This window comes from Crocodylus siamensis, chromosome 2 (assembly GCF_052110815.1).
Source record: "Crocodylus siamensis isolate JL-2025a chromosome 2, ASM5211081v1, whole genome shotgun sequence".
NCBI classification, from domain to species: domain Eukaryota; kingdom Metazoa; phylum Chordata; order Crocodylia; family Crocodylidae; genus Crocodylus; species Crocodylus siamensis.
In genome coordinates, this window is record NC_143396.1 from 125,691,549 (window position 1) to 125,717,021 (window position 25,473).

Below are 25,473 nucleotides of genomic sequence, written 5' to 3' on the forward strand. Positions count from 1 at the left end.
GGGCCAGGCCAGACCGGGCCAGCCCTGCTGCTCTCTCCCCCTCCCCCACTGTGACAGGCCAGCTTCTCCCCCACTCAGGCCAGCTTCTCCCTTCGGGCCGCATCAGGCCTGCAGGCGAAAATGACAAAAGTGGGGTGGGGCAAGCTGAAGCCAGCACCTGTGGCCATGCTCCCCCGGTGGCGTCCCACTGTGGCTCCCCCCCACATCACTACCACTACCTCTTCTCCCTTCCCATTCTGATAACTGCTCTTTGTTTTGACAGCTTACTGCCTTCTGCCCCTTCTATAAGTGACTATTTTCATTTATATAATTGAATTAAACAAAAGTAATTGTTTTACCTGGTATTCAGTAGTCTGTTTCTGCCCTGAGGAAAGGAGTTTGTGACCAAAACTTTGTCAAATTTCTCTCCCAACTATAGGGCTGGTCCAACAATAGATATTGCCAAACAAACCTTGACTAGAACTGTCACAATGATTTCAGGTCACCAGAGTTAGCAACTCCAGCCACTTGTTATCCCACAGTTACATCTTCTATTTTAATATTAGCAGCTCACTGAGATGGGGAAGCAGGAGGGGCTGGCAACATCTTTATGCAAAGTTAGGGTAGAAGCTCCTGCAGTGCCCTGGGCAGAGTCCCAACTGCTGGGGGGAGTTCGGGCAAAGAGTCTAACTCTTCTCAGCTGTCTGCACTCTGGTGGCAGATCCTGCAGATGTAGGTACAGCAGCATTAACACATGATAGTCAGGAGTGTCTCTGTCCTCCTCCCCAAGAGCCTTTGCTCCAGCAGGCACAGCACTGTGCCACCTAGCCATAGAAGCTGGGCAGCCCTCTGTCCTGTAGCATATACAGTGCCAGCCTTAAGGGTGGGTAACCTGGACAATTGCCCAGGGCTGTGAAAAAGAGAGTGGAAGAAGAAGCACAAGCTTTGCATGGGTTAGGAGGAGAGAATCCTGCATCTCTGCAGGGTGTTAGGAGAAATAGATAATCACTGAAGTTCCTTCCAAACACATGATTCTATTCCTACAAAAAAGAAACTACTCTGGAGCATGTCAAAGGTTTATGAGGTTATGAATCATCTCCTACTGTTGATAGGTGTGACTGGACTTAGCAGAAATGAAGCAAAATTTGCTGTGAAGTACTGTTGGTATATTTAACTTTTTTTCCTTTCACATTGGGACAGAGCTAGGGCTGTGGATATAATCCTAGCAGAAATGGGAGTAGCAACAAGCTGTTTTATCTCTCACTCAGTAAACTATGGCTTGCCTGAATCTTCACAGAGATTACACATTTCTTATTGTGTAATGGAACTGAAGGTATAATTCTTGGAGTGCTTGGACTGTATTATATTTTTTCAGGACACTGTATAGCTCCTTGCATGTCTCATAATTTTGAGGAAGGGTGGGAGCCTGCATCTGTGTGTGGTAATCCATTAAATGGCCTCCACTGGTTTCCCCTCAGTGAGAGAAGTTTGCCAATGCACAACTTAAATTATTTGCGGCATTATCTTAGGCTAAATGAGAGCATGTATATGGAATGAGGTTAAGGGATGGGAGTACATGGGAACTAAAAGATAAGTGTCTGGTGGGAGACACCAGTCATGAAGGGAGACCTAGGTTAAGATAATATGGAAAATCTAGCAAACACAGAAAACAAATTAACAAACCCAACAACAAGTATTAAGTTACTTGCAAGTCAGTGATCTGAACACAAGTATAACAAAAGAATAACAGCTGATACAATAACATAACTAAGGTGAACTATAAAGTTAGTGTAAGCTAACAGGAATACAGATTCCAGGTTGTACCTGTAGATTATGTTATTTTATTCATTTAGCCTGAGATTTTACAAGGAGCTTGATAGGGTCAGGTACTAAGTCCAATTGGATTTGATGGTCTAATTACCTCTTTTGAAAATTCCAGCCAGACTTATTTGCATTTCTCTAATAATAATCAACAGAAGGCTTCCCCCATTCAGAGCTCTGACACAAGTTAGAAAAAACAAAAAATTAAGAAATTCCTCATTCCCCGACAGCCAGAAGTGCTGTACTTATAAAACATCAAAGCAATCTTTATTGTACTCTAAATGCTTCTGCTAGTTCTCTACAAACTTATGTTTTGAGAATAACAGTCCTGATGGCAATGTCAGTACCAAAGACCACACTAAGCATAACTGAATACCTGCTCAAAACAGACCAGGGGAAGATATTGTGTGGTGATGGCATGGAGGCTTAAGACTCTCTTCATTTGGTAACCATCAACTTTAAAATAGAATTGCATGACTACTTGAATCCTGGTAAGATGCTATATATTCTCTACATGCATAAAAAAAATGCAGAAATATTGTTTGGAGGTGACAGTTGGGAAATACTTATTTTCAACTTTAAATTATTCTACTGCTACTTGGAATATCTGTGTAATAATTAATCTTTATTTGAATGGATTTTATCTCTGATATTTTATTTCAGTGGAAAATCTCTGGAGAAAGGGAACCCGTTTAGTTTCAAAGTACCTGTGAAACAGGCTGATACTGCCACCTTGGGGAAGACTCTTTCTAAGTAGTTCAAGGAGTTTTGAATGTTTGTCATATAAATCAATTTCATGTTTTCCCTGTCTTATTCCCACAGGAAGAAGACTTCTTAAATCTCTCTACCCATGCAGTCATAAGATCTTCCAGATGTCTTCCAACTTAGGGTACGTTACAATACATCCTGTAAAACATGCCTTTTTGAGGGTGGGAAGAAGTACTGTGAAGTTTTCGTTGTGATTTATCAGGACCTATTTTACTTTGACATTGCTGTTCAAGATACTTGCAAGTGGGCCAAGTCCCTACTCTACCCTCAGGAGCACACACAGACCCAAAGTTAGCACGTACTTCCTGGGGTTTAGCGAAATCCGTCACTCAAAAGCAATAATGTCAATCATAGCCTACATTTTATCTCTGAGATTGGATATTCCCCAAGTATCCCAGCAGGCTGTTTCCCTGTCTTGGCTCCTTCATCTGCTTTCTCTCTGTCTAGGTGAATGCATCTATGTCCCCAACATCTATCCTGGAGCTAGAAAAGGGTACTTGCCACAGTGAATCTACAGGTCTTAATTTAAAGCAGGGTCCTGGCAACTTAACTGGCTGGGTTAAAAGAAGAGTCCTGTCTTCCTAATACCATCAGATCATCATGGGAAAGTAGAGCTGAAAGGCAGAATCCTGATTAAACCATCCTGGCCAAGAATGCGCCTAACTTGCTTTCGTGATAATAGCCCGATTGGGCATCATTACTAAAAGTATACTGTGTGAAATCCATAGCTAAGTTTCAATACAGAAATGGTCTATGGAGGTAGCTCAGGGCTGCGTTATTGTATCGAAATGGAGGCTGAGGTTTCAGGCCACACTGGCCACTGAGACTGAAAAAATCTATCATCTTGTAAAGTGAATCCCAATCACTCTTCCATTTAAAGGGATACTCTCTCCATAGAAAGGTTGTAGTACAGTGACAGGTTAGGAAAACTACTTTACTATGACTACTCTGAATTAACAAATTTTTTGAGATAGCCCCAGTAAAGGAATTGAGGCACCTAACAGTTAGTATTATCTACGTGCCTAGGCTCTCTTTACAGTGAATGAGGAGAATGTGTCAGTGTCAGAATGAGATTTAGAGCAACCAGCATGCTGAGCAGGAAGCTGCCTAAAGTCAGTATGACCACAGTGCAGCTGCTTAGACTTAAACAATAGGAAATGCCAAAGGCAGGAAGGCATCTTAAATCCCACCCTCTTTAGGTCTTCAGTGCTTTCCACAGTCTGCAATCCATGCCATAAGGGAAGTGCTTACAACCTGGTTTTCAAAGAACCAAGCAGGGCTCACTCTTTCCTCTAAGAAAAACCAAGAATGATGGGAGATACTAGCATAGTGTTTAGAATACTTGGCCAGGAAGTGGAAGAGCTAAGTTAATTTCCTGCCTCATTTTGAGCAGATTCAGACCCACACCTCCCAGAGTATAAGGGTATCATTATTTACCTCCTCTTTTTGAATCTCTGCCACTATAGAGCAAGGAATTTGAGATTCATTTGGCCAGAGAAGAGAGACAAAAGTAACCATGTCTGTAGCCTAGGCATTAGGGCACTTACATCACAGCAGGGAGAACTTGGTTTCATTCTGGTTCCCAGCCCCTTTTCTGTATTTTATCTAATGACTAGTGCAAAAAAACTCGAGTCATGTTTTGACATTGGCAGTTACTTTAAAAGGCAACCCATTAAAATTCATCATAAGAATACTGTAGAACATGTATGCACACGTAAATACACCTTCCCCCTCCATAACCCACCCAATGGAAATTTAATTCTGCATAGTTAAAAATGTAGAGTTGAAATAATCACTAAGTGCCTTAACCCTATGTAAAATAAGAGCTTTGGTTCAGAGAACTGATAGAATTAATATAGCCTTGAGATGGTCTCAGTGAGTAAGTAAATGCAAAGCTGCAAGTGTGCAGGTGGCCAAGAGGAAGTTTGTAAGCAATCCTGATTATTGGGTAGACCTACCTAAGTGAAGAGCTATTTGTAATAGATTAACCAGAGTAAAGAGTACATACCAGTCTCAGTGTGGTACACTGCCACTGTCAACTTCAAAGTTCATACTCAAAAGCAGCATACATGGAATAGGAATATATCTTGGTAGAGGAAGAATTTTAAAGAAGAATAAGGTAAGTGACATACCATTATCAATCTAAGTATTTAGGATCTCCAGACTGACTTGAAAAATATCAACAAAAAATGCCAGCCTTTATGATAAAAAACAATACTTAAATTTTATATACAAGTTTGAACATGCACCTGATCTGCTGTGATTTTCCTATATAATCCTAATGCTAGACTGTAATACATCAACCTTTTCCCCTCTGGCTTCAATGAATGCTGTAGATGTTCAACACTTCTGAAAAAAATCAGACTCATGACGGCAAAGAGGCCTGCATAATACATACAAAGCAGGCAACAGGGTTTAAAAAGGAAGACTTTTCTGCACAGGTCTAACAAATCTCAGCTGGGAGAGGGATTATTAATATGTTACAGAAAATGAACCTAAAAAAATTCTAGATAGTCAAATTAATAAAAAGATGTCTGTTTTCCCAGATGTCTTCCATAAAGATTATTAGACAGCTACTAAAAAAAAGTTCAATTAATCCATCTACTTTAATAGTCAGGGGATAGACCATCCATTTTCCACACATTGTGAACTCTTCAAGGAAGATCATCACATGAAGGATATAGTGTCCCCTTTAACACAAATGTATTAGCTTAATAACCTCTCACTTGCTTGAGTTTTCACAGAAGGCTCCTCTGAGCCTGGTTCAAATGATGATGGAGCAATATTGAACTACAAGCTCAACAGTGCCTAAACAAATATGTGATGATAGGAAATGACATTCAAAAGCAGCCACAGACTTTCTAGAATGTGTATAGTGAATATTAACCAAAGGACTTTGAGCAACCCTCCAGTGTTTTCAGGTGTCTATGTAATATGAAGCCAACAATTTATTCCCCAATGTAGACTCAACCTTTTTCAAAATGTCCCTGAATCATAATTCTCTTTGAATTCCAAAAATCTGCTAAAGTTGTTTTGAGATAATAGCCAAGACTCCAGAACCAGGTAATTTCTTGGTGGTTACTTTAGTGCATTGAACACATTACCATTTCCACTCTCCATCCTTGTTTCTCCCATCCCTAGCAGTGGTGGGTACTGTATAGGAGCCTAAAAGGTTACACTGATTCTTATTACCCAACCTATAGAGTCTGAAACACAAGCAGTGACCAGACATTGTTCTGTTATCACCACCCTAGAAAGAAGTGGAGTTTGATCTGGACCAGAAAACTCTATTCTGGAGTCAGCCTGCATTTCCAATTTTAGGACAGAACTCTGTTGTGGCATGAGGTTGTCAAATGTAAAATCCCAGACTAGTGTTAATTTTCCCTTTTTGTCTTGGCCTACAGAAATGGGCTCCATTCCGCCTGACAATATAATTTGGTGACCTGCCAGAACACCTTGCAGATTATGGAAGAAACTTTCTAAACCACTTTCCAAAATTTGTGTGGGGCTTATGCTGCTTTTCCCACACCATCACGTTTCTAGGGCCAAATTCAGTCTTAACTAACAAAATAGGGGCATTTGAAAGCTATAGAACATATTTATCTCCATTCTAACTTTCCTGCCTTTCTTGATGTCTTCTTTGGCAACCAGCCCCCTTGCCTTTGTGATTTTCCCTACTCAAACATTGGTTGGTCACCTTCCTTCCTTACTTGCTCTTATCTTTTTTATAAGCTCCTTACTCCCACCTGTTTTTTCCATCTTTTTCAATATGGGAGACCCACTAGGTCTGCTCTAGTACCATGCTTAGGTCTCCTTTTCTAGGGCAGCAGGAATAAAGAAGCGTGCTCTTTAGAATCAATCAAAGGCAGGGGAAACCGTCTTTCTGATCCAAGTGCGGTTACTGATATAGGTTGTAATTCTTGCAGTTTACTACTGACTTACAGAAGTATTATAACTAGCTGAAAACAAATATTAATAGAACTTGTTCTGCATTGACAGACACGCACTTAAGGACAAAGGCACTTACAATGCTTGATGATAATGATATCACCGTCAACCTGCTCTTGCTGGGAAGGACCCAGAGTGGCAAAAGTGCTCTTGGGAATAGCCTTCTGGGGAGTTCAGACTTTGACAGCCACCTGTCCCCCAGCTCAGTGACTACATCTTGCAGTTTTGGACGCAGCTGTCGCATCACAGGCATCACGCGGCGAAATGGCTGTGAACTCTCTCTTCGGGTTCATGTACTCGACACGCCAGGATATTCTCATAGTAGCCTGAGCAAAGAACAGGTGGTGAAAACCATAAAAACAGCTTTGGATCAACACTTCAGAGATAAGGGCCTTCACTTAGCCCTCTTAGTCTTGAGAGCTGACTTGCCTCTTTGCAAAGACGAGAATGACCACACAATTCAGATGCTACAGGTAACAAATTTCCGTATCTACTGGCAACTATTTTGTGTTCAGACCTAGTTGTTTTATATGGGGAACAACTAAAAGAAAAAAAGGAGTAGGTGAAAATTTAACAAGGACCACTCAACTCAGAACTCAAACTTGTTCCCTCCAGAACTGAGGGCATTAATACACTTCACATGTTATATCTAACAGTGTTATCAATTACAAGCTGCTGAGCAGAAATGAGCTTGTGAATGCACTTGATCCATTCAGAAAGGTTTGCTTTTGTAGTAGGACTTGCATTCATTGCTTTTTGATGTTTATCATCACTGATCTAGATCTGTTGAACAGAAAATGGTACTTTAAAAGTTTGCAAGTAAAGAATTAACAGGTTTTAATTGAAGAAAACAGCAGGAATTTCTTTAATAAAGCTCTGACTATCCACTTAATTCCTCCTTCTTGCACATATGCATTTCCTAACAAATGTGCATAGAAATTTTAATTATCAGTGGTTATAAAAGTGCTATCTAAAAGGGCATTTTTAATTTTTGATTGAAGCTACTGCTGTGAATAGTAATGTAATATGCATACTCTACATTTTTATAGCAGCTTTCATTTGATGAACTCAAAGCATCACCATAAAAAGAATTTGTTTCAGAACTCCCCCTGAGATAGGAATTATTCCCATTTAACAGATCAGGAAATTGTGCATAGAGAATTACCAGTAAGGACCTGATGGCCATCAGGTACTTTCTGGATAGAACTGGGAATATAGCTCAGATCATCTACCTCTCTATTATAATACATATTGCACAAAAGACAGACAGAAAGCAATACATTATTTTACACACACTTTTCTGAAGCTTCCCAACCAATTATAATATTAATAGTCCTCATTCAGTTGACAAGGTTTACCTGTGCTAGTTATGAGCTTCAAACCCCTGTGCCTCACCATAGGGAGACAAGAAGGCACCCACTGTACAACAGTTTTTAGTAACAATAACATAGATTTATCAGGAATGGGCCACTTAATTGCTGGCAAGCTGCTGCAATATCTCTTACTCATGGACAGGGAGCATTTCCTTCTCCTGGGCTCTAGCTAATTCTTAGGTGTATCAGATGTCTCCTTGGGCGTGTTCCCCCTCAACCCAGAGCCAACATCCCACAGGGGCACAAAAGGCTTCCTGTATCCATCTCAGAGCCTATCAGTGTACACTGGGGCAGGATTTTTTTTGCCATCCTTCTGTCCTGTCAGTTTCTTCTGCCACCAATAAGCATTTGAGGACGGGTTTTATTCCTTGTTGATTTGTGCGGTAGCTACCACACAGAAGGGCTTCCCACTGTTCTATTCCCCTTTTTAAAAATAGAGACAAAAGACACTGAGTGATTGCAACACATTCACACAATTGTGGCAGACTTAAGACAAGAATCCAGAGCAGCAGACTTTCAATTCTATGTTTTCATGATAAGACGATGGCCGTTTCATAGTGGGACACAATTATAAAAGTTACCAGAAACTTGCTGTGCACAGACAGACCTAACAAATAGCATTCTGTTTAAAAATGTATCTCAGAATTTAGCTTGTTCTATTGGTGTCTAAAATATGTTTTCTCAGATACCAGGAGAATGCTGCTTTTTGGGGGTAGGGGTAGGAGGGAGGGTGGCATTGCTACAGGAGGTCCTTTTACTTGCAAGTCACTGCCCTGCCGCTTGAGATAGGTCTTCCAGTCACATGGTTCAGATCTGGTTCACAGGGCCAAATGAGTTGCACACCCCCAGATTAAGAAATAAATTAACTAAAAGACCTAACCGCCCATTCTTAATTAAATTCAAACCTGCCACTTCTGTTCCATGATTTTAACTGTGCCTCTCTGCTGATGTAAAGGTTGGCTGGGGGGGGGGGGGGGATTTACTTTTCTCAGAGACCAGATGCTATGATTTCATCAACCACAAACAAATAGGGCAGGACAGCTGGTTGCGTCCTGGGAAAATTTGTGTGTTCTGTGTTTATACTACAATGTCCTGTTCCAAAATGATGCTGGAACCAGGAACAGCCTTCAGCAATCATGACCTATTCTTGATAAATGGCAAAGAGCCTCACCATATGAAGGCAGTCCATTATTAAATTGTTACATATAACCTACATTTCTTTTTGGATTTTTTATTTTGCCATTGTGGTCTAGTGAACTGAATGGAAGGCTAGAGGCTTTAATTCTGAGATGCATCTCAGCACTGTTAGCAGATATTTTCCTCTTCCTCTGAATGTAAAGCATGCTGCACATTAAGTGCATTACATGCTGGAAGTAGCTACTTCTGGAATTTTTCTTACAATCTGCACTTTATAAGTAACAAATAGGAAAGAACCTGACTTTTCAATATCAATATATTAGAGTTTTCTTGCTTAATATGATGGAGTTTTCTTGCTTAGTGGGTCTAATTGCTGCATTCCAGCAATTAGACCCACAAGTTTATTTTATTTAGGTGTTAAACTTCACATTAGCATAGCATGGGTTGATTGATTATTAGAGGAGTAAAATGGACTTACAGTCCCACACAGGATGCACCATAATTACAGTTAGAGGAATACTGAAAAATGAAAAGTGTATGCCTTTATTCATATTAAAAATATTTGTATGTTTACAAAGCAATATAAAAAAATCTGATATTGCCTCCAGTCTGCTCAGAGCAGCAAATGAGTACAGCAAATGCTGTGTTATGCAGCACTTCACCAACCAGAAAGCTCCACTAACTGGCATCTGTCAATCTTTCAAGGGACACGGGAGAAGCTGTGAGCCAACTGTGAGACTTCCTTGTGGACCGCAGCCCTGGAGCAAAGCAGCCTGCATGGGGCTCTCCTCCCTGTCCCCTGGCACACTGGCACAGATGCATAGTGCACCAGGACACTGATGTGGTTAATTTGATTAACCGGCAAATTTGATTAACCGGCATCCCCCATTCCCCGGGGGGATGCCGGATAACAGCGTTGTTGCTGTAATAAGAAATTGGGGTTAACCCTTCTATCCCTTCCTTTCATTTAGCAGTTGATGGAAGAGGCAGGTCATATCAGGGGCAGAAATGCATGCTGGTATTGAACTGTGGCAGGGCACTGGTAGTGCCTGCCACTTTAAGGGTTGAGTCAAGCAGCCAGAAAGCACTTGATTGTGGCAGCCATTTTAAACCACTGTTGCCTATATAAACAGAGCAGTTTGCTGCTGGCAGTGCAGGCAAAAATACTGCCTGGCTGAGCTGCTGTATAGAATATCTTGCAGGAGGCTCTGGGTCCTGAGCATGACCTAAAACTATACCCTGCTGGGGATGGGTGGCCTGGTGGGGCTCCTGGTGGTATGGGGGTCCCCAGGAAATGCCAGGCCAGTTACCACCCCAATGAAAGGCAAGGAGGGCGCCTTAACCCCAATCCCCATCTTTGGGTGGGTTTTGGAGGCAGCTGGGGGAGTAGTGGGACCAGATATGCTCACATGTAGGTGCCTGAGCCCAGCAGAAATGAGGTCCTGAAGACCTCAGAGGGGGTAGTGTGCAGAACATTAGGAGGCCCTACACAGAGTAGGGCTGAAGTGTGAGAAGGCCTGAAGGATGCATGCTGAGTAGGGATGAATGGGAGTAGATTTGAAGGACAGCACAAGGACCAGCTCTGTGAGAAGTTGTGCTTGGTGAGAGGCTTAGGGCAGAAGTAGCCCAGGGTTTGGCATAAGGCTGGACCATGTACAGTAGGGGAACTCACAGGAACCGAAGGTCATGTGTGGTGAGGCTAGTCTGGGAGTAGTGAAGCCTGATGGCTCAAGAAGGAGCAAAGGCAGTGGGGTGTGGCCCAGTAATGGGCAGTATGTCAGAGGCCCCAGTGAGAGAGGGGCGGAGTGGAAGAGGCCTCTGGGGAGAGGGGGTGTGTGTGTGTGTGTGTGTGTAGCTCAGCTTTGGATTCAGTTGGCTCCAGTCTCAGACCAGGAGTAACATTAATTTGGATGCCATCTGCGAGGCATGGGCTGTGGTATAGAGGAGGTTCGGAGCTGTAGATAACACCCTTTGGCATCAGGACAGTACTAGGAAATCCCTCGCATTCTACCATCACTTTTTGCAAACAACACAGTTGTGGCAGGCAAGATCGGGTGGGTTACCCCGTAATGACAGGTAGGTGGACTGATATGAGACCTGGTCTTGAAAGATTGCCCCCTGCCACATGCACCAATAAGATTATTGGATTCTTTAACATTTTTAGTCACATGGCATTAAAAGCTTTCAATATAGAAAAGGGATTGAATGACCAGCATAAAATGTCTTAGCCACATACAGACACTTAGTTTCTCCTGGGAGATTCACTGCTTTCCCAGTAGAAGTCACAAGTATACAAATGTTCATGATTTTTCTCCCAGAGCAAAAATGGCCACTTCGGGAGAAAAATAACCCAAGAGCAACCCAAGTTAAATTGCTCCCTGGGAGAGGTACTTCTTGGAGAGTGAATGCTTGTACATCTTCCCTTCTAAGAAAAACCATAGCGCAGTTGCCCACCTCCCTCCAGCAGACTGTCACTGACTACACTCAGAGAGCAGAATATGCCTTTATTGCAATTCTGTAGGGAGATGCAGGCTGACCCAGAGCGATTTGGCTCGGCCAATCAGATGGTCATAGTCCAGGGGAGCCCTGTCTCTAGGCAGACTAAGGAAGCCATCAAGGTGTGCAGTGTTGTGTCTACAGGGTGGGCCCTGGTTATACAGCATTAGCCCTAAAAGCTCTCTGTTTTCCAGGGGCTCAGCACTCAAATAATTATTCAGGGGTCTCTGGGTAAGTTTTTCAACTAGAAAAACAAAGCTAGAACAATTATCCCAGATCATTTGAACTTGTGTATGCAGCCGAAATTAGACAAGTGTTATTGACCGTATTAAGGCTACACAACTGCACAAATGCTGGGAGATTTCCTAACTTGTGATAACAATAGATTATAGATCACAACAGTTGAGAAATACAGATTTGCCAAAAATCTCTAATATTTCTAAAGTTACAGACAGGCATTCATTTCTAGTAGTGAGAATTTCTCTAGGGGCTCTTCAGGAAGGGGCACTAAAGGGCTGTTCCTTGGGTCAACTCTACCCTTAAGAGAGCCCACTAGCACCTTTCCAGGCAGGGGAGAGGACAAGCTGTAAGGTGTCAATAGGTAGACCCCTGGACTTTTAAATCACTGATTTAAAAAATTATTATTTAAAGAGTGATTTAAAGGGTTGATTTAAAGCCGGAGGCTTGGGGAACCAGAGGCTCTCTGACCACAGTTCTCAGATTTCTAGTTTTAAAAATCATCACATATGAGGCCCAAGTTGGGGGTCATACATCTTTCAAAGCCTGCAGGACTGGAAGAGAGACAGAGAGAACTTCCCCAGCCCTGTAATATTTAAAATAGCCACCCATGCCACCTAGCAGGGCAACATACGCAGTAATGGGAAGCCAGGGTTACCTGGAACCAGGTTTGATGCTCACTCCAAGCCTAGTTTCCAGTTCCACCAGCTTTGAAATTGCTGCCTGCACTGCCCGTCTTGCAGTCCCTGGTCTGGGGAGGAGTTGGGGAACAGCAGGTAGCTGTTCCACTCTCCTCCTGGATCAGATGGGAAAGGGAGCATAAAGGTATTCATTCTTTGAGAGAATCTCTTTCTAGGGACTTCTTTGAGGTGTCAACCTGGAATATCTTTCCCCTAGAGGGGGCATGTTTCCTCTTGGAGAAACTGAATGAACACTTATACGCTCCTAGGCCATGTCCAGACTTGTGTGGACGCTTGGTTCCCCAGGGACAAGTAGCGGCAGTACACCTTGTGCCACTGCTAGTTGTCCCCAGGAAACACCTGTACCATGCACTCTCTAGTGTGCCGCAAGTTACCCTGGGTGGGTTAGGGGAGGCTGGGGCCAGCACTGGTCTGGCCCCAGCAGCCTTACCTGGGATCCTGGGGGCCTCTCGAGGCTGCAGTCACGGCAGCAAGCCTGCTGCACAGAGCCTGGCCAGCAGCACAGTGTGGCTCTCGCTTTGGGTGGAACCCACTGCTGCTGTGCGCACACCTTTTTTTTCCTGTGGGTTTTTTTTTTGACTCTGGATATCCCTGTGGTCATCCGAAGATAACTGAACTTGCAGTATGTAATGCTGAAGACGCGTCTTCAGTGCCACATACTGCATGGCTACATGTGGACACGGCCCTAGTTTCTGCTGGGAGGTGGGCAGTTCTCCTAGGTAGACCATGAACATGTATCACATTTTATCACCACTCTCTTATTAATTTAGCTCTGGCATGAATCTGCCAAGGTTGATAGTAGTTTTTATTTAGCAGATGTTCAGTGGCTTATGCCAAATAAATTAGTGATATCAGTTTAACTTGCAGCACTGAAATCCAGGGTGAGATTTACAAAGTTAGTTCAGATAATAATACAAACCCATCCCTTTTTTCTCTTTGGTGGTTTCCTTGCCTTTGATTCTTCTTTGGGATTTTGTAAAGGAATGACTTTACCTATAGTTATCAGGTATCTTTATGTTGATCCTAAACAGTTTTTTTCCCCCCTAAAATTGAATCTGAAAATGTGGAATCAATTTATAATCAGAATATGGAATTTAGAATTTCTCTTTCCAGTTTTTTTATATTATACCACATAAATTTAAATCAGAATAACAAGGATTCATAAGATCATGGATTCTTTTTCTTTGTCTTAGTTTAAGAAATTCCATGTGTAATTTTTTATTTTGGAGGGTAAGAGTAGCAATTGCCATGATGGTTACTGAGGAAAGCTTCATGTCAGAGGTAAATAAAGCATACAGTAAGATCAGCTAGCAATCAAATTCTGAGTTAATCTCATCTCTCCTGAAAGCTTATTCTGCAGCAAGATCTGATCCCCTGACCAGGGATGCTTAATAACCAGTTTTGTAGCTTGCCCTGGATTTTAATCCATTGTATCCCAAAATAATGTTAACTAAATTGTTCATAAATGGAGCCTTCATTTATGTTATATATATATTATAAATGAAGCTGGTACTCAACAGTGGTAGTCAAGATATTAAGGGTACATGTTTAAGAAACTTAATAGGAAAAAATATATATTCCTCTCACCAAAATAGTTAACTAATCTTTAAATATAAATATAGATAGATCAGACAGGTAGATATTGCTGTAGATTCTTGTGTATGTAATTTAACTATTATGGTTAGAAGTGACTGTATATCAGTGCTGAGTGAAGGGATGCCTTCATATAAAATGCCATTTACCAGAATCCAAGATGACTTTGAATTTAAGATGACACTCCAATGATCAGATTCTATATGTAGAAAATGTATGTATTTATTGGAGGGTTGCCCAGCCACAGAAAGGAAAGCAGCAACAGGAAAGCAGGCAGCAGGAGAGGGAGCAGTCTGCTCCTGTCATCACCCCCTTCTCTCCCTGCCACCTGTCCCCCATACCTACACCCTTTCCCTGTTCACAGTGCTTGTGCCCCTGCAGTCTCTGCCCCTCCACTTCAGCCTCTGTCTCCCCGCCTGCTCCCCACAGCCTTTATCCCCCTACCTGCAGCCTCTTCTAATCAGTAGTTCAAGAGGTAGCAACTTGACCCTGGGACAGCAGCTGGAACCACAGCTGATGATAAGTGATGAGGGGGCAGATGCTGCAGGGGTCAGGCAGAGATGGGCAAGGGCTGTGGAGGCAGGTATGTGTGTGCGCATTGGAGGGGAGGCGGCTGCTGCAGCTCTGACTACAGCCCTGACCTGGGCTTGAGGCCAGAATCAAACCCACAACAGCTGCTTCCCCTTCCACTTCTCCCCTCCCACAACTTGTATTCCCTTACATGTTGAATGTGGGGGGACCTTCTCTCAGATTTGAGTAAATACAATACATAGTATTTTGCATTCTTTAATTTTAAAAGAAAGAACAAATGGTTGGAAAAGTGATTCTTAACAACCTGAATTCAAATTAGACTTCTCTTAAAGTAGGTATCAATCCAAACTCAGGAACCATTATCCTCACAGAGGGGGATTGCATGAATCCTACTTGCAAAAGAAAGCAGAGAGGCAATAAATAAGAAAACAGAGGTGTCAAATGTGAAGCCTGATTCTTGCCCATCTTTTGAACACAACATGCATGCAGAAATAGAATCCAGCTAATTATAAACCATGAAATGCCAACCAGCCAAAGACTAGTTGCAATATTAAGGACTTCCTATGCCAGTCTAATTTTACAGTTTTTGTGAACACATATCTAAGTGAGTATCATCTAACACAGTGGCCATGTGGTGCAAGGCCAGGCCACAGGCCAGATTGGACCGTGCGCCCCAGGATTTAGTCTGCACACCTGGATCCAGACTGCATGCTCCCTCTCCTTCCCCTCCCTGCCCCACATGTTGGGATTGGGGCCCTGGGACCTCATGCCAGCCTAGTCCAGCCAGATGTATCAAGATTAGAGCGTTTGGGACCCAAAGCTGCCCCTGTCTGACCCCAGGTACTGGGATCAGTGCCCTAGAACCCCCACCCCAGCACCCAACTCTGCTCTGCGCTCAAGCATCAAAGTGGAGCTTGACCCCTTACCCTCCCAACCCAACACCAAACATCTATGCTGGAGTGGGGCAGGTAGACCCTCTCCCCCCACAAGACTGAACCCAGCCACCCAATCAGGCAGAAGTTAATGAAGGCACCCTGCTTTGGAGTGCCTTAATCTGAACTGTCATATAATGAGGGTTAATGTGCTGCGCAATCATGGATTTTTAAAAAGCTCTGCAGCCGTGCATTTTTGTAAGGGTGTGGCTGTAGAATGCTTTCAAGGGATGATCGCACGACAAATGTAACTTCCGTCTGTAGCCTCAATCTACATGAATGGCTTTCTGCCAGAAACGGAACAAATATTGGTCTGTTAATACATAACTATTCTCTCTTTGACAGGAGGAGGGAACATGGAAAGATAACTATCTGAAATTTGTTTTTCATTACAGGAACTTCTGGGTCCCACATGGAAGAATTTTACTGCAGTCTTTCTTACCCATACAGACAAGGTAGAAGAGGCTGGATTTAGTGAAGAGAAGTACTTGCATGCTGCCTCAGATACCCTGTTAACACTCTTGAGCTCAGTACAACACAAATATATTTTTGTAGACAACAAGGCACACGCACTCAAACAGAAAAGAGTAACAATCTTAAGGAAAATTATGGATTTTATAAGACAAAACAGTTACCAGGTAACTTCTATTTAGATAAGCAGTGACAAAAAGAAATAACTTCAGGCATTGAAAAGAATTCAATGGGAAGACCTAGTCATGAATACTTCTGGTGTCTTCATGTCCAAACCAATGCTTATGCCTCTTTACCACAGATAAAATAAACTGTTTAGGCTACAAAAGTAATTATTATTAGTATTTATAGTATGCCTATAACCATGGTATCCACAAGCCATGACACACTCAAATAATAGGTTGAGTTACAAACGGTGCTTTTAATTTTGTGCCATTATGTACTTAGTCACAGATATACTATACAACATGTTTATCTTGTAGTTCAGGAGTGCAAGATTGAGAAAAATAAAGATTGTGCATGCTCTAAACTATTGTCATGCTGCTATGCATTGGCATGCTGCCACATTCTAACTCCAAAGTGGCTGTGGCACACTAGTGGAAGAAGCATTTATTACATTTTGTTTTTAACTGCAGTCTTTACAGAGACAAATTCCTCTGAAGCCCATGGTTTGTGGAGTTTTCAAATCCTGAATGTTGAAAGTTGCTTGATGTAAATTTCTCAATGTTTTCTAATAAATTAAATTAAATAGTGTGAATTTCTCAAAAATGTGTGTTTAATAAGACCTCATTAGATATATAGTTGATAAGATAGTTGGCTCCCAAATGCTAAAGATTTTTCAGTGCATTTAAAAGAACTACTTATTTCTGGTTGTTCCCACATGTATACAAAATTAGCATGGTTATTCTACAGTATAGAGACATATACAAACACATCTTAAAAAACCAAAAAAACCCAGCTGTTCATCTCGTTTGCACTGGTTTCTTTTAATTTAATATCCTTGTCCTTTTGCTGTTTTTCCAGCTTACTAGATAGAGTTCAAAGCCTAGGAAATTCAGAGAGACTGAGAAATTAACTTTAACTTTATTGTTTAAGTGGTTAGATGGTAGACATCAAATTAATTAAATGCTAGATTTTAAGACATACAGAAATGTACCTAATCAGTTAGTGAGGGTTATTTAAAAGTTTACTTGTGAACTGATTTTAGTTTTGTTGTTGTCAATCCATGAAAAGGCAGGAATTTTGAAAACTATCAATTTAAGTTTATCATATTAATTGAGGCTAGTTTTAACATCATAATGTGATGAATTACAGCAGAGTCTAAAATATTAAAAATGATTAGCTATTCCTATTACAGTGAAGTATGTGTTTTGTATAAAATGTTACTATGTCCAAAGAAATTTGATGGAGACACTAGAAAATAAAAATGGGTTCACTCTTATTTTTGTTTTCAGGCATCAATTCAATAATTAAGGAACAGAACTCCAGCAACACAGAATCTTTGCTTTAAAGACTGAAACTACAGTGGTAGATGCACTGGTTTTGATTTTATCTACAAAAGTGAAATTGTGTGTGCAAGCTTTTAAAGTTTGTCTGTCTTGTTCAAACCTTTGCACTCAGTCAGAGATTACCCAGAGTTGGGCAATATAGCCAACAGACAGGCTGTAGAAGATCAAGGTACATGCTGAGGAAGTGAACTTCACTTACCCACTGTTAGGGGCACAGACTCTATGCAAAGCAGACAGAAGATGATTTCAAAAAGGACAAAGAATAATCTTTCTCTCCAAGGCCCCACTCCCAGAGTTGTTGTAAGTCTAAGAGCATAGTACACTTTTCCATCCGCTTCAGCAGGAAGCTCACCAGCTTCAAAATTTGTTAGCTGGCTTATGCACCCCTTGTGCTAGATGAATAGCTTTCAGTATTGAGACCCAAGTATCTGCCTAGCTAATAAAGGCAACCCCTGCTTAGCATTCTTAATTGGTTCCTGAAAAATGAGCGTTAAGTGAAACAGAAAGTATCTGACGACCCAAGATGGCAACCACAACTGTTTTTAATGACCCAAGATGGTGACTGCATGTGTTATAATGAAACTTGCTGAGCACTAAGTGAAATCAGGTATCAATTTCAAATGAGCGTTATAGTATTAAATGAAACAGCATTAAGCGGGGGTTGCCTGCAACTGCTGACATTACTGTACGAATCTATCAATTTCAAGGAGACAGAAAACGGTAACTTCTAACACTGCTACAGGTACATATCTGAATATCTGAGAAGAGGTCAAACAAAAAAATTAACCAGTCATGCCTTCAGGGGGAATATATTCACATTTTTATTGTGTTCACATAGCTTTCCTTCAAACCACTGAAAAGGTTTCAGCAATTGGCTTTATTTATTTGATTCCACTGTTGGCCATGGTCTGAGCCCTACAGACCCCTTTCCCCTTCACTTCAAATGGAACTCCTTTGTATGTAGCAATGTATTGATCATTAGTATGAAGGTCAGGCTGAATCTGCTCCCATATCTTTTTCTTGGGATTAAGTTCCTTTTCAGGCTCTCCTGTCAAAAAAAAAAAAAAAAAAAATCAAGTAAGCAAATACAAAAATATAAGAAAGTGTACGATCTGTATGTATGATTGTGCACATGACAGAAAGCACAGTACATTTTTTTCCTTTGAGATTATGCTGGTTACCAATATCTGACACGTTTTCCTTGACAGTTTTTACTTTATCATAAATCATAATTACATGACTGGGTTGGGTAATTTTTACACAATCTTTACTTGTTATGACTGTAGGTCTTTAGAGGAAAGTTTTATGTAACTAACTTAAGAACAGTGCATAAGTCTGGTTAAAAGGAAGTAACAAGTTGTCATGTAAACATTTGGGTTAAAAGGGGGGGGGGAATCAACAAACCAAATTTATTTCCCAATCTTTTAAATAAATATGTGACAAAGTAGATAGTGATCGCTGGAACACAGTGTTCGTGCAGACTTTGGCTGATCTGCACTGTGAGTGCTGCAACAGTTCAGAGGTTTTAGAGGCATACAAAAAATGAATGTAGTAAATCTAAAACACACTCAAATTTTAAAGATACAGATGGTGAAACTGGTGTTACAGCACTGGCCTCAGGAGATCCTGTTCAAGTCTGAGTTCTGCCACATGCCTTCTGTATGTCCTTGGGCAAGTCATGGAGACTCAGCTCCACAAAGATTTTTCAGTTGGAGTTGAACACCTAGTATACGATCAGGTATCTGGCTATTACCCTAGGCCTCAACTCTCCATCTTTAAAAAAGGCCCTCGTAAGTACCTTCCCTGTCTTGAAGATTTATATATTAAAGATGGTTGCAAGCTCCAGCACTATGATAATAGAGACTGCTTAAGTACCACACTAACTAGCTTTTTCCTCCTCCAAATTTCACTCTAGTGCTATAAACAGTGAAAGTTACAAGACTGGAATAATGAAAATTTTTCACACAATTTCAGCATATTCCTCCTGCATGCATTTTTTTTGCCTTTCCATTATGAAAAAGACAAGGGAACCCACAATTAACCTGAACAGGCTCCTCTACTGCTAGTTTAAACATGATTTATACCAAATGAACTGCTGCCTGCCAACATCCTTCATGATCTAAATAAAGCTTGACAGCCAATTCACTGTACCATTTATTTTCCTTTGCAAAGATCAAATGAATTTCAGTTCTAAATTCTAATAATACAATGCAGATCCTCCTCAAGTAAAACAAGATTCCTTTATTTAAGTTACTCAGTCATGATGCCTTGGGGTATTTTTAACCCTTCTTCAGAAATTTAAGTTAGCAGACAGAAGAGTCTAAAGGAAAATATAAGTACTTTCACAGGGTTAGGGCTCATGTTTAATAAAGAACCTCCAAAGGAATTCCTGCCATTTCAGTGGATATATTTTTGAAAATGCTAGGAACCTTACTTTAGCTCCAATGTTGCACATTAATTTCAAATGTTATGTTTAACAAGCCAAAAAACGTTATGGGGAAGGGATTAGATTTCCAACAGGTAGTGCACAAGCTGGTATAGTAAACCCGATGCAAGTAATTGATGAGCTACCAGCTCTTAAAGTGAAACTGTGACATTCTCTGTGCTAAAAGAAAAAAATACTATATGTAGCCTTCCCACTACATCTTAACTATTCAGTGCTTGACATCCCACAAAAAAGGTCTTACTGGACAACTGTGCTATTGAAGAAGTCTTCAGTAAATTATCTCAGGAAGATATTCTACTGCTATGATGCACTGGCTGACCAGCACATTTAAATCAAATGTGTGCCATTTAAATAATCTGCATGTAGTATACTAATTTGGCAATCGATCAGCATAAACACCATGTGTAGTCACGATCAAAGCTGTGTTGCGTCTTCTCCTATGTGAAACCCCCTGGTACTCCTTTCTCTTATTAGAGAAAAATGTTACAAGACTATCTGTGAAAAAACAGGACTAAAATTAACATCAGAAGGATTTAATGATTTCCTCATTCTCTTCTCAGAGTTATGAAACTTGTTGAATCTGCCAAATAACCAAATTAGATAGGCCATAGTGAACAGTCCAAGCTTTGGTGATCAGAAGTAATAAAACAAAAGGTGAGAGAAAGTGGTAGAAAGAACTTCCTAGCTAAGCAAGGGACCTTTCCATCTTGCCACAGATCAGTGACTCATACTTGAATCTACCCTAGGGTGTTACAGTGCTATTATGAGACCAGAGATAGGAAGGAAAATAGGATCTGATGTGACCAACCAGCAAACAAAAAATACACAATTTATACCTGAAAATACCCACAAACCTAGAACTGAAGATAGTCCTTCCATGAGTGATAGTAATTTCTTAGCAGTAGGGAGTGAAACTGTGCAAAAGGAAGAAGGTAGGGTAGAGATGTACCTTATAGACTGAAAAAATGTGTATGCTGAAGTCTTGATTAAAGGAAGCCATTTACAGAAACTGTCCACTGCATGGCAAGTCTAGAACAATCTGAATTTTGTTCTATAATTGGTTAACAAACAATTGAAACTCCAAAGATTTTTAGACCCAAACTAGTAGTTAACCATAGTCTCATATAACATACTTAGTGTTTGCTGTGCCATTTCTGTATTTTACAGTTTTTAAAGCATCAGCTATTTTTACAGAGAAGGAAGGATTTTACCACAAACTGTGTAATGATCAGAAATATATGTTTTGGGAAACAGGGTGTGGGAAGGGGAGGGGGTATTCAGGAATCATTTTGCTTAAATCAATTAGATTCTTCCACTAAAATAGAAAATAAACCTTACAAAATACTTAATGGGTAAAAGCTCCTTTTTAAAGCTACAAAATCTTGACAATATGTGAATTAGCTGTAAAACTGTTAATCTTTTTGTAAAGTTAATTTTATACTTCTTCTAAGAGCAACTACATCGGATACAAGCCATTCTCTATCTGAATGCCCATCTTTCAGCAAGACATTGTCTAAAAATGAGGGGAAATAAATCTGAGAAAGTTCTCCAGTTTCTTCAGGAAAAAAAGAAAAAAAGTATCAAATCTTACAGCATATGACCACAAAAACTACAATAAACAACATGGAAAATTAACAAGTCCCAAGTCCCAAAACTCCTGTTCACCATGTACAATATCAACCTATGTTACTTTTAAACTTCAGACCACGCTGCTTGACTTGGGACAGCTGGGACTGTTTTGGGTTACTTTTCTGTTGTTGCTTTCAGAACGGGCTTTCAGAATTTCAACTAGAATCAGACCCAGCTGTTGCTTCTATTTTAATTGCAACGACTGAAAAACAAACACTCAGTCTGAAACTCCTCTCTTAAAAAATTATCAGTATTTAAATGGTTATAAGGTAGCTTTGAAATTAAACTAAATTTGAAAGAATGTGAGCCAAATATTTCCAATAATGCTAATGTTAACCTAGCATATTAACCTTGCCTTTTATGAGACCAGTAGCCAAGAGACAAAATTGAGATTTTTGACAAACAAAACCAAAAAGATTTAGACATTGAAACTCCAGTCATTTTCATGGGAATTAATTTGATGTTGACACCTCAACTAAGGTTTCAAGACAAGATGTTTCATTTTTAAAACAACTGTTTAGGTTTGAAAATAAAATCTGCAAAATCTTTTAATTACTTGGACATTCAGTGGCACTAACATGACTAATTTTCTTAGCAGATAGACCAACAACAGATAACACTCACATTTAGTTTATATAAGTACAAAACACACCTAAGGTACAGGCCATATATTGCATAAAGGTTACAATATTAAAGCAGTTACTGCCTGCTTTTATTGCCTTCACTGTTGCCGTCTAGATTGATTTTTCTGCCTCCTTGTTGAGGTTATAATAATTGAAAGAACACAGACCTCTTTAAAATATATTTCTGAGACTTGGTAGCAACAGTTAGACAGACACCAGCATCAACAGACATAAATTAGAATGTGAAACAGCAAAGAATTCTGACCTGATTTTTATCAATGATGGAAGCCGACATGAGGGCAGGTATCATTCTTGAAAAGAATAAAAACTAGCAGCAGCAAAGTAACTGCTGAAACACAGCCACATAGGTGTAAATGACTACTGAACTGACAAAGATGTAGAAAACAGCTCCTGACTACTCATTCTGAACTGTCAGCTTGTTCACTGCCTCCACTACCCTTTTTCAAACTTCTAGATAGCAGAGGATGGGGAAAAAAAAAATCAATCAACCCTACATTGTTTGACAAATTAAAATCTAGTAGTGGTTAACTTAGTTTCATTTTTAAAAACAAGCACTCAAAATTATATGTACATATTTTACACCCATACCCACAAGATCAATTAACACTCCCTATGTTGGATATCCATATTGTGCATGCATGTGTATTCATTCCACTACCCCCCCAATTATGATTAAACCAATAATCCTTCCTTACCCCATTCCTTCCAGACCCTACACAGCCCCACAAGTATCCTGAAGAGGCATCTTTCACTCTCATGGCTCTAAAGCCCAGGTGGTGCTTGCCCCAGCCTGCGGGCCAGACCAGACCACCCCCCTGTACAGTCCAGCACTGGGTCCAGTCTACATACCACATGCAGTGCATGAGGTAGGGACCAGTGCATAGGATCCAGCCCAGGGGCCATATGTTTGACACTCCTGATTTAGAAAATAAGTTCTTTGGAGCACAGGCCACTGCATCTGTCTGTACAGTGTCTAGCACAATGGTTTCCTCTACCTTTGGTTGATTCTTTGTCAATACTCTAATAAATATTACTAAAAGTCACCCCCTCAGCTTAAAAGATGGACCACATCAAGCATTCAAAAACTGCATTTGGATTTTATCTGAAGTTTCACATTATTCATTCTTAAAGATCCCTCTAAACTATTCTATAAATGCTGTTTACGTACAAGAGGAATGCACAATTCCTTCCATCTGCTGTGTGCCATTTCTTACCCATGATCAGACTACAATTTAAAAATACATCATTTCTGTCATGGACTATCTAACAAGAAAAATCAAGTATTTCATTGAGAACTAGCAAAAGAAGCTCTTTTAAAAATCAAGTGGTCTCTAGCTTTCCCTCATGTTACTCCAGAGTGCCTGTTTTGTATGCTTTGGCATAAGAAGTGCATTATCAAAGACAAGCATTATAGCCTTTTTTCTCATAGCTACCAATTTCTCCTTTGTGCAGTAGGCAGTAATTGCCATATTTTGTAGTTAAAGTTTACGGAACCAGAGATTTAAAATTTTTAATGGGCTGTAAAAGACTTCATTTGGCACCAACTATTAAAGCTCCACAGATATCTCTGGCTTCCTATCAGGAGGAAATAGTTGTAAAATATATAAAACCTTCTAGCATAAGCCTCAGAGTTCAGTTCTGAAGTGCAATTTTCACACCACATTTAATTTATACTGTGGCTTTCTAGAAACAGAATAGCAGAAATAGAATACCAATAGAACAGAAACAGAATATCAATATACCTGAGGACCTGCAAACAATTTTATAATAAATGTTGACATAGCTGATTTTCACTAGGAAGACACTTTTTAATAACTTATGAAGGAATTAGTTAAAGGACTTTTAAAAAACTAATGGAAGTCTCTTTAAAAGCAGTTCTAATTATTTTGCTACTGAAATGCTACTTCAGACTGTAGTCTGGCAGGCATGAACTAACAGGATGCATTGTAACAAAGTGCACTGCACTGTGATTATCTTGTACCAGTCAGTTTGATGCAATATTTTTGATGCATGTTTAAGAACATATGCAAAAAAGTGAGGAAAGGCTGATTCTTTCTGTAGTGATCAGAATGGTCTAACTCATGTGAGGACAGAACCAAAAAAAACTAGGTGACATCCTCCCAGAACAGTGATGAGACCTCTGGATCCTCAGTTGTAATTAGGAAACTAATCCACAATGCTATCTATGCAGCATCTTTCACCAGCTCCATGTTTTACTTTACCAGCTCATGAGGGAGACAAAATATTTTTCCCTTTCATGATCCATGACAAATTTATAACGTTACAATTAATATTATATGCATGAACACATACACATATATGCATATATACCTCTGTGTGTATTTGTACACATCTAAAATTTACACATATACTGTGAATATATGTACATTTACAAATTTACAAATAAAGTTAATGTTTAAAAGACAAGCAAAACAAGGTTATTTTAAGAGAGCAGAATTAAGAATTATTCAAATTTCAACGTATATATAAATGATAAGACTTCTTTAAAAATATGTTGTGCATATACTTATGGGGTGCAGGACTGGGAGTCAGGAAACCTTGGTTCTATGCCTTTCTCTGCCACTGACTTAGGTGATTTACTTACTGTGCGACTCAGCAAGTCACCCTCATTTTCTATGCCTCTGCTTCTCTGTTTGCAAAGTGGAAATAGTAGAAACTATACATTTAAGAAGTGTACTTGCATCAATAAATCTAAAAGCACTGCAGCCATGACATCTAACTAACATTTCTTTCACTTTAACTTTTAGCTGTTTAATATTTCTTTCTATTTTTAGTCCTTCTAAATACTCACAGAGCACTTGTGTATGTTTATTCAAAATATAAAAGGTAATGATCACTTGCAATATTACCAACTCATGGAGTTCAGACCAAAAATTTAACCCACTTCAAATTATTTACCATATAAAACTCGCCCTACAATGAGATGGGTACAACAAAGATGTGCTGTTTCCTGTTTATTATTCCCCCCCACCAAGTTTCTAATCTCCTAAATATGTATTACTTACCAGGAAAACCTTGAAATGTGATTCTTTCTCCAGGGACAGACCCACTGGGGGGAGCAAGGATTTCCACTTTATCTGGTGTGCTGGCACACATCACCATTGCTTGAGATACCACTCCCCTCATTTTTGCAGGCTTCAAGTTACAGAGTAATATTGCCATCCGGTTCTGCATCTGTGCATACGCAAAAAATAATTTAAATTAGTTCCCTGTATAGAATATGAATATGCCTAGTTTG

General features: G+C 40.1%; 2 protein-coding genes across 5 annotated transcripts in view; one reads left to right on the forward strand and one right to left on the reverse strand.

Annotated features, from left to right (window-relative positions):
* The first annotated feature begins 2,162 nt into the window (after window positions 1–2,162).
* Window positions 2,163–17,428, forward strand: GIMD1 (GIMAP family P-loop NTPase domain containing 1). 2 transcript variants are annotated; one of them, XM_090036756.1, is made up of 4 exons: window positions 2,163–2,291; window positions 2,623–2,689; window positions 6,568–6,989; window positions 15,912–17,428. In XM_090036756.1, the coding sequence occupies exons 3-4, from the start codon at window positions 6,597–6,599 to the stop codon at window positions 16,167–16,169; spliced, it is 651 nt and encodes a 216-aa protein (XP_089892882.1). In that variant the 5' UTR covers window positions 2,163–2,291; window positions 2,623–2,689; window positions 6,568–6,596; the 3' UTR covers window positions 16,170–17,428. The 2 variants fall into 2 exon arrangements, with proteins under 2 accessions (XP_089892882.1, XP_089892881.1); XM_090036755.1 differs by lacking the exons at window positions 2,163–2,291; window positions 2,623–2,689 and adding an exon at window positions 4,550–4,687.
* Window positions 17,429–18,292: 864 nt separating this feature from the next.
* The window catches only part of AIMP1 (aminoacyl tRNA synthetase complex interacting multifunctional protein 1), an 84,929-nt gene continuing 77,748 nt past the window's right edge, over window positions 18,293–25,473 (reverse strand). For all 3 annotated transcript variants that reach the window (XM_090036752.1, XM_090036753.1, XM_090036754.1), the window contains exons 6-7: window positions 25,241–25,409; window positions 18,293–18,543 (exon numbers count right to left, since the gene is read on the reverse strand). In XM_090036752.1, the coding sequence (XP_089892878.1) occupies window positions 18,377–18,543; window positions 25,241–25,409 (336 nt within the window). In that variant the 3' untranslated portion in view covers window positions 18,293–18,376. The remainder of the gene's footprint in view (window positions 18,544–25,240; window positions 25,410–25,473) is intronic.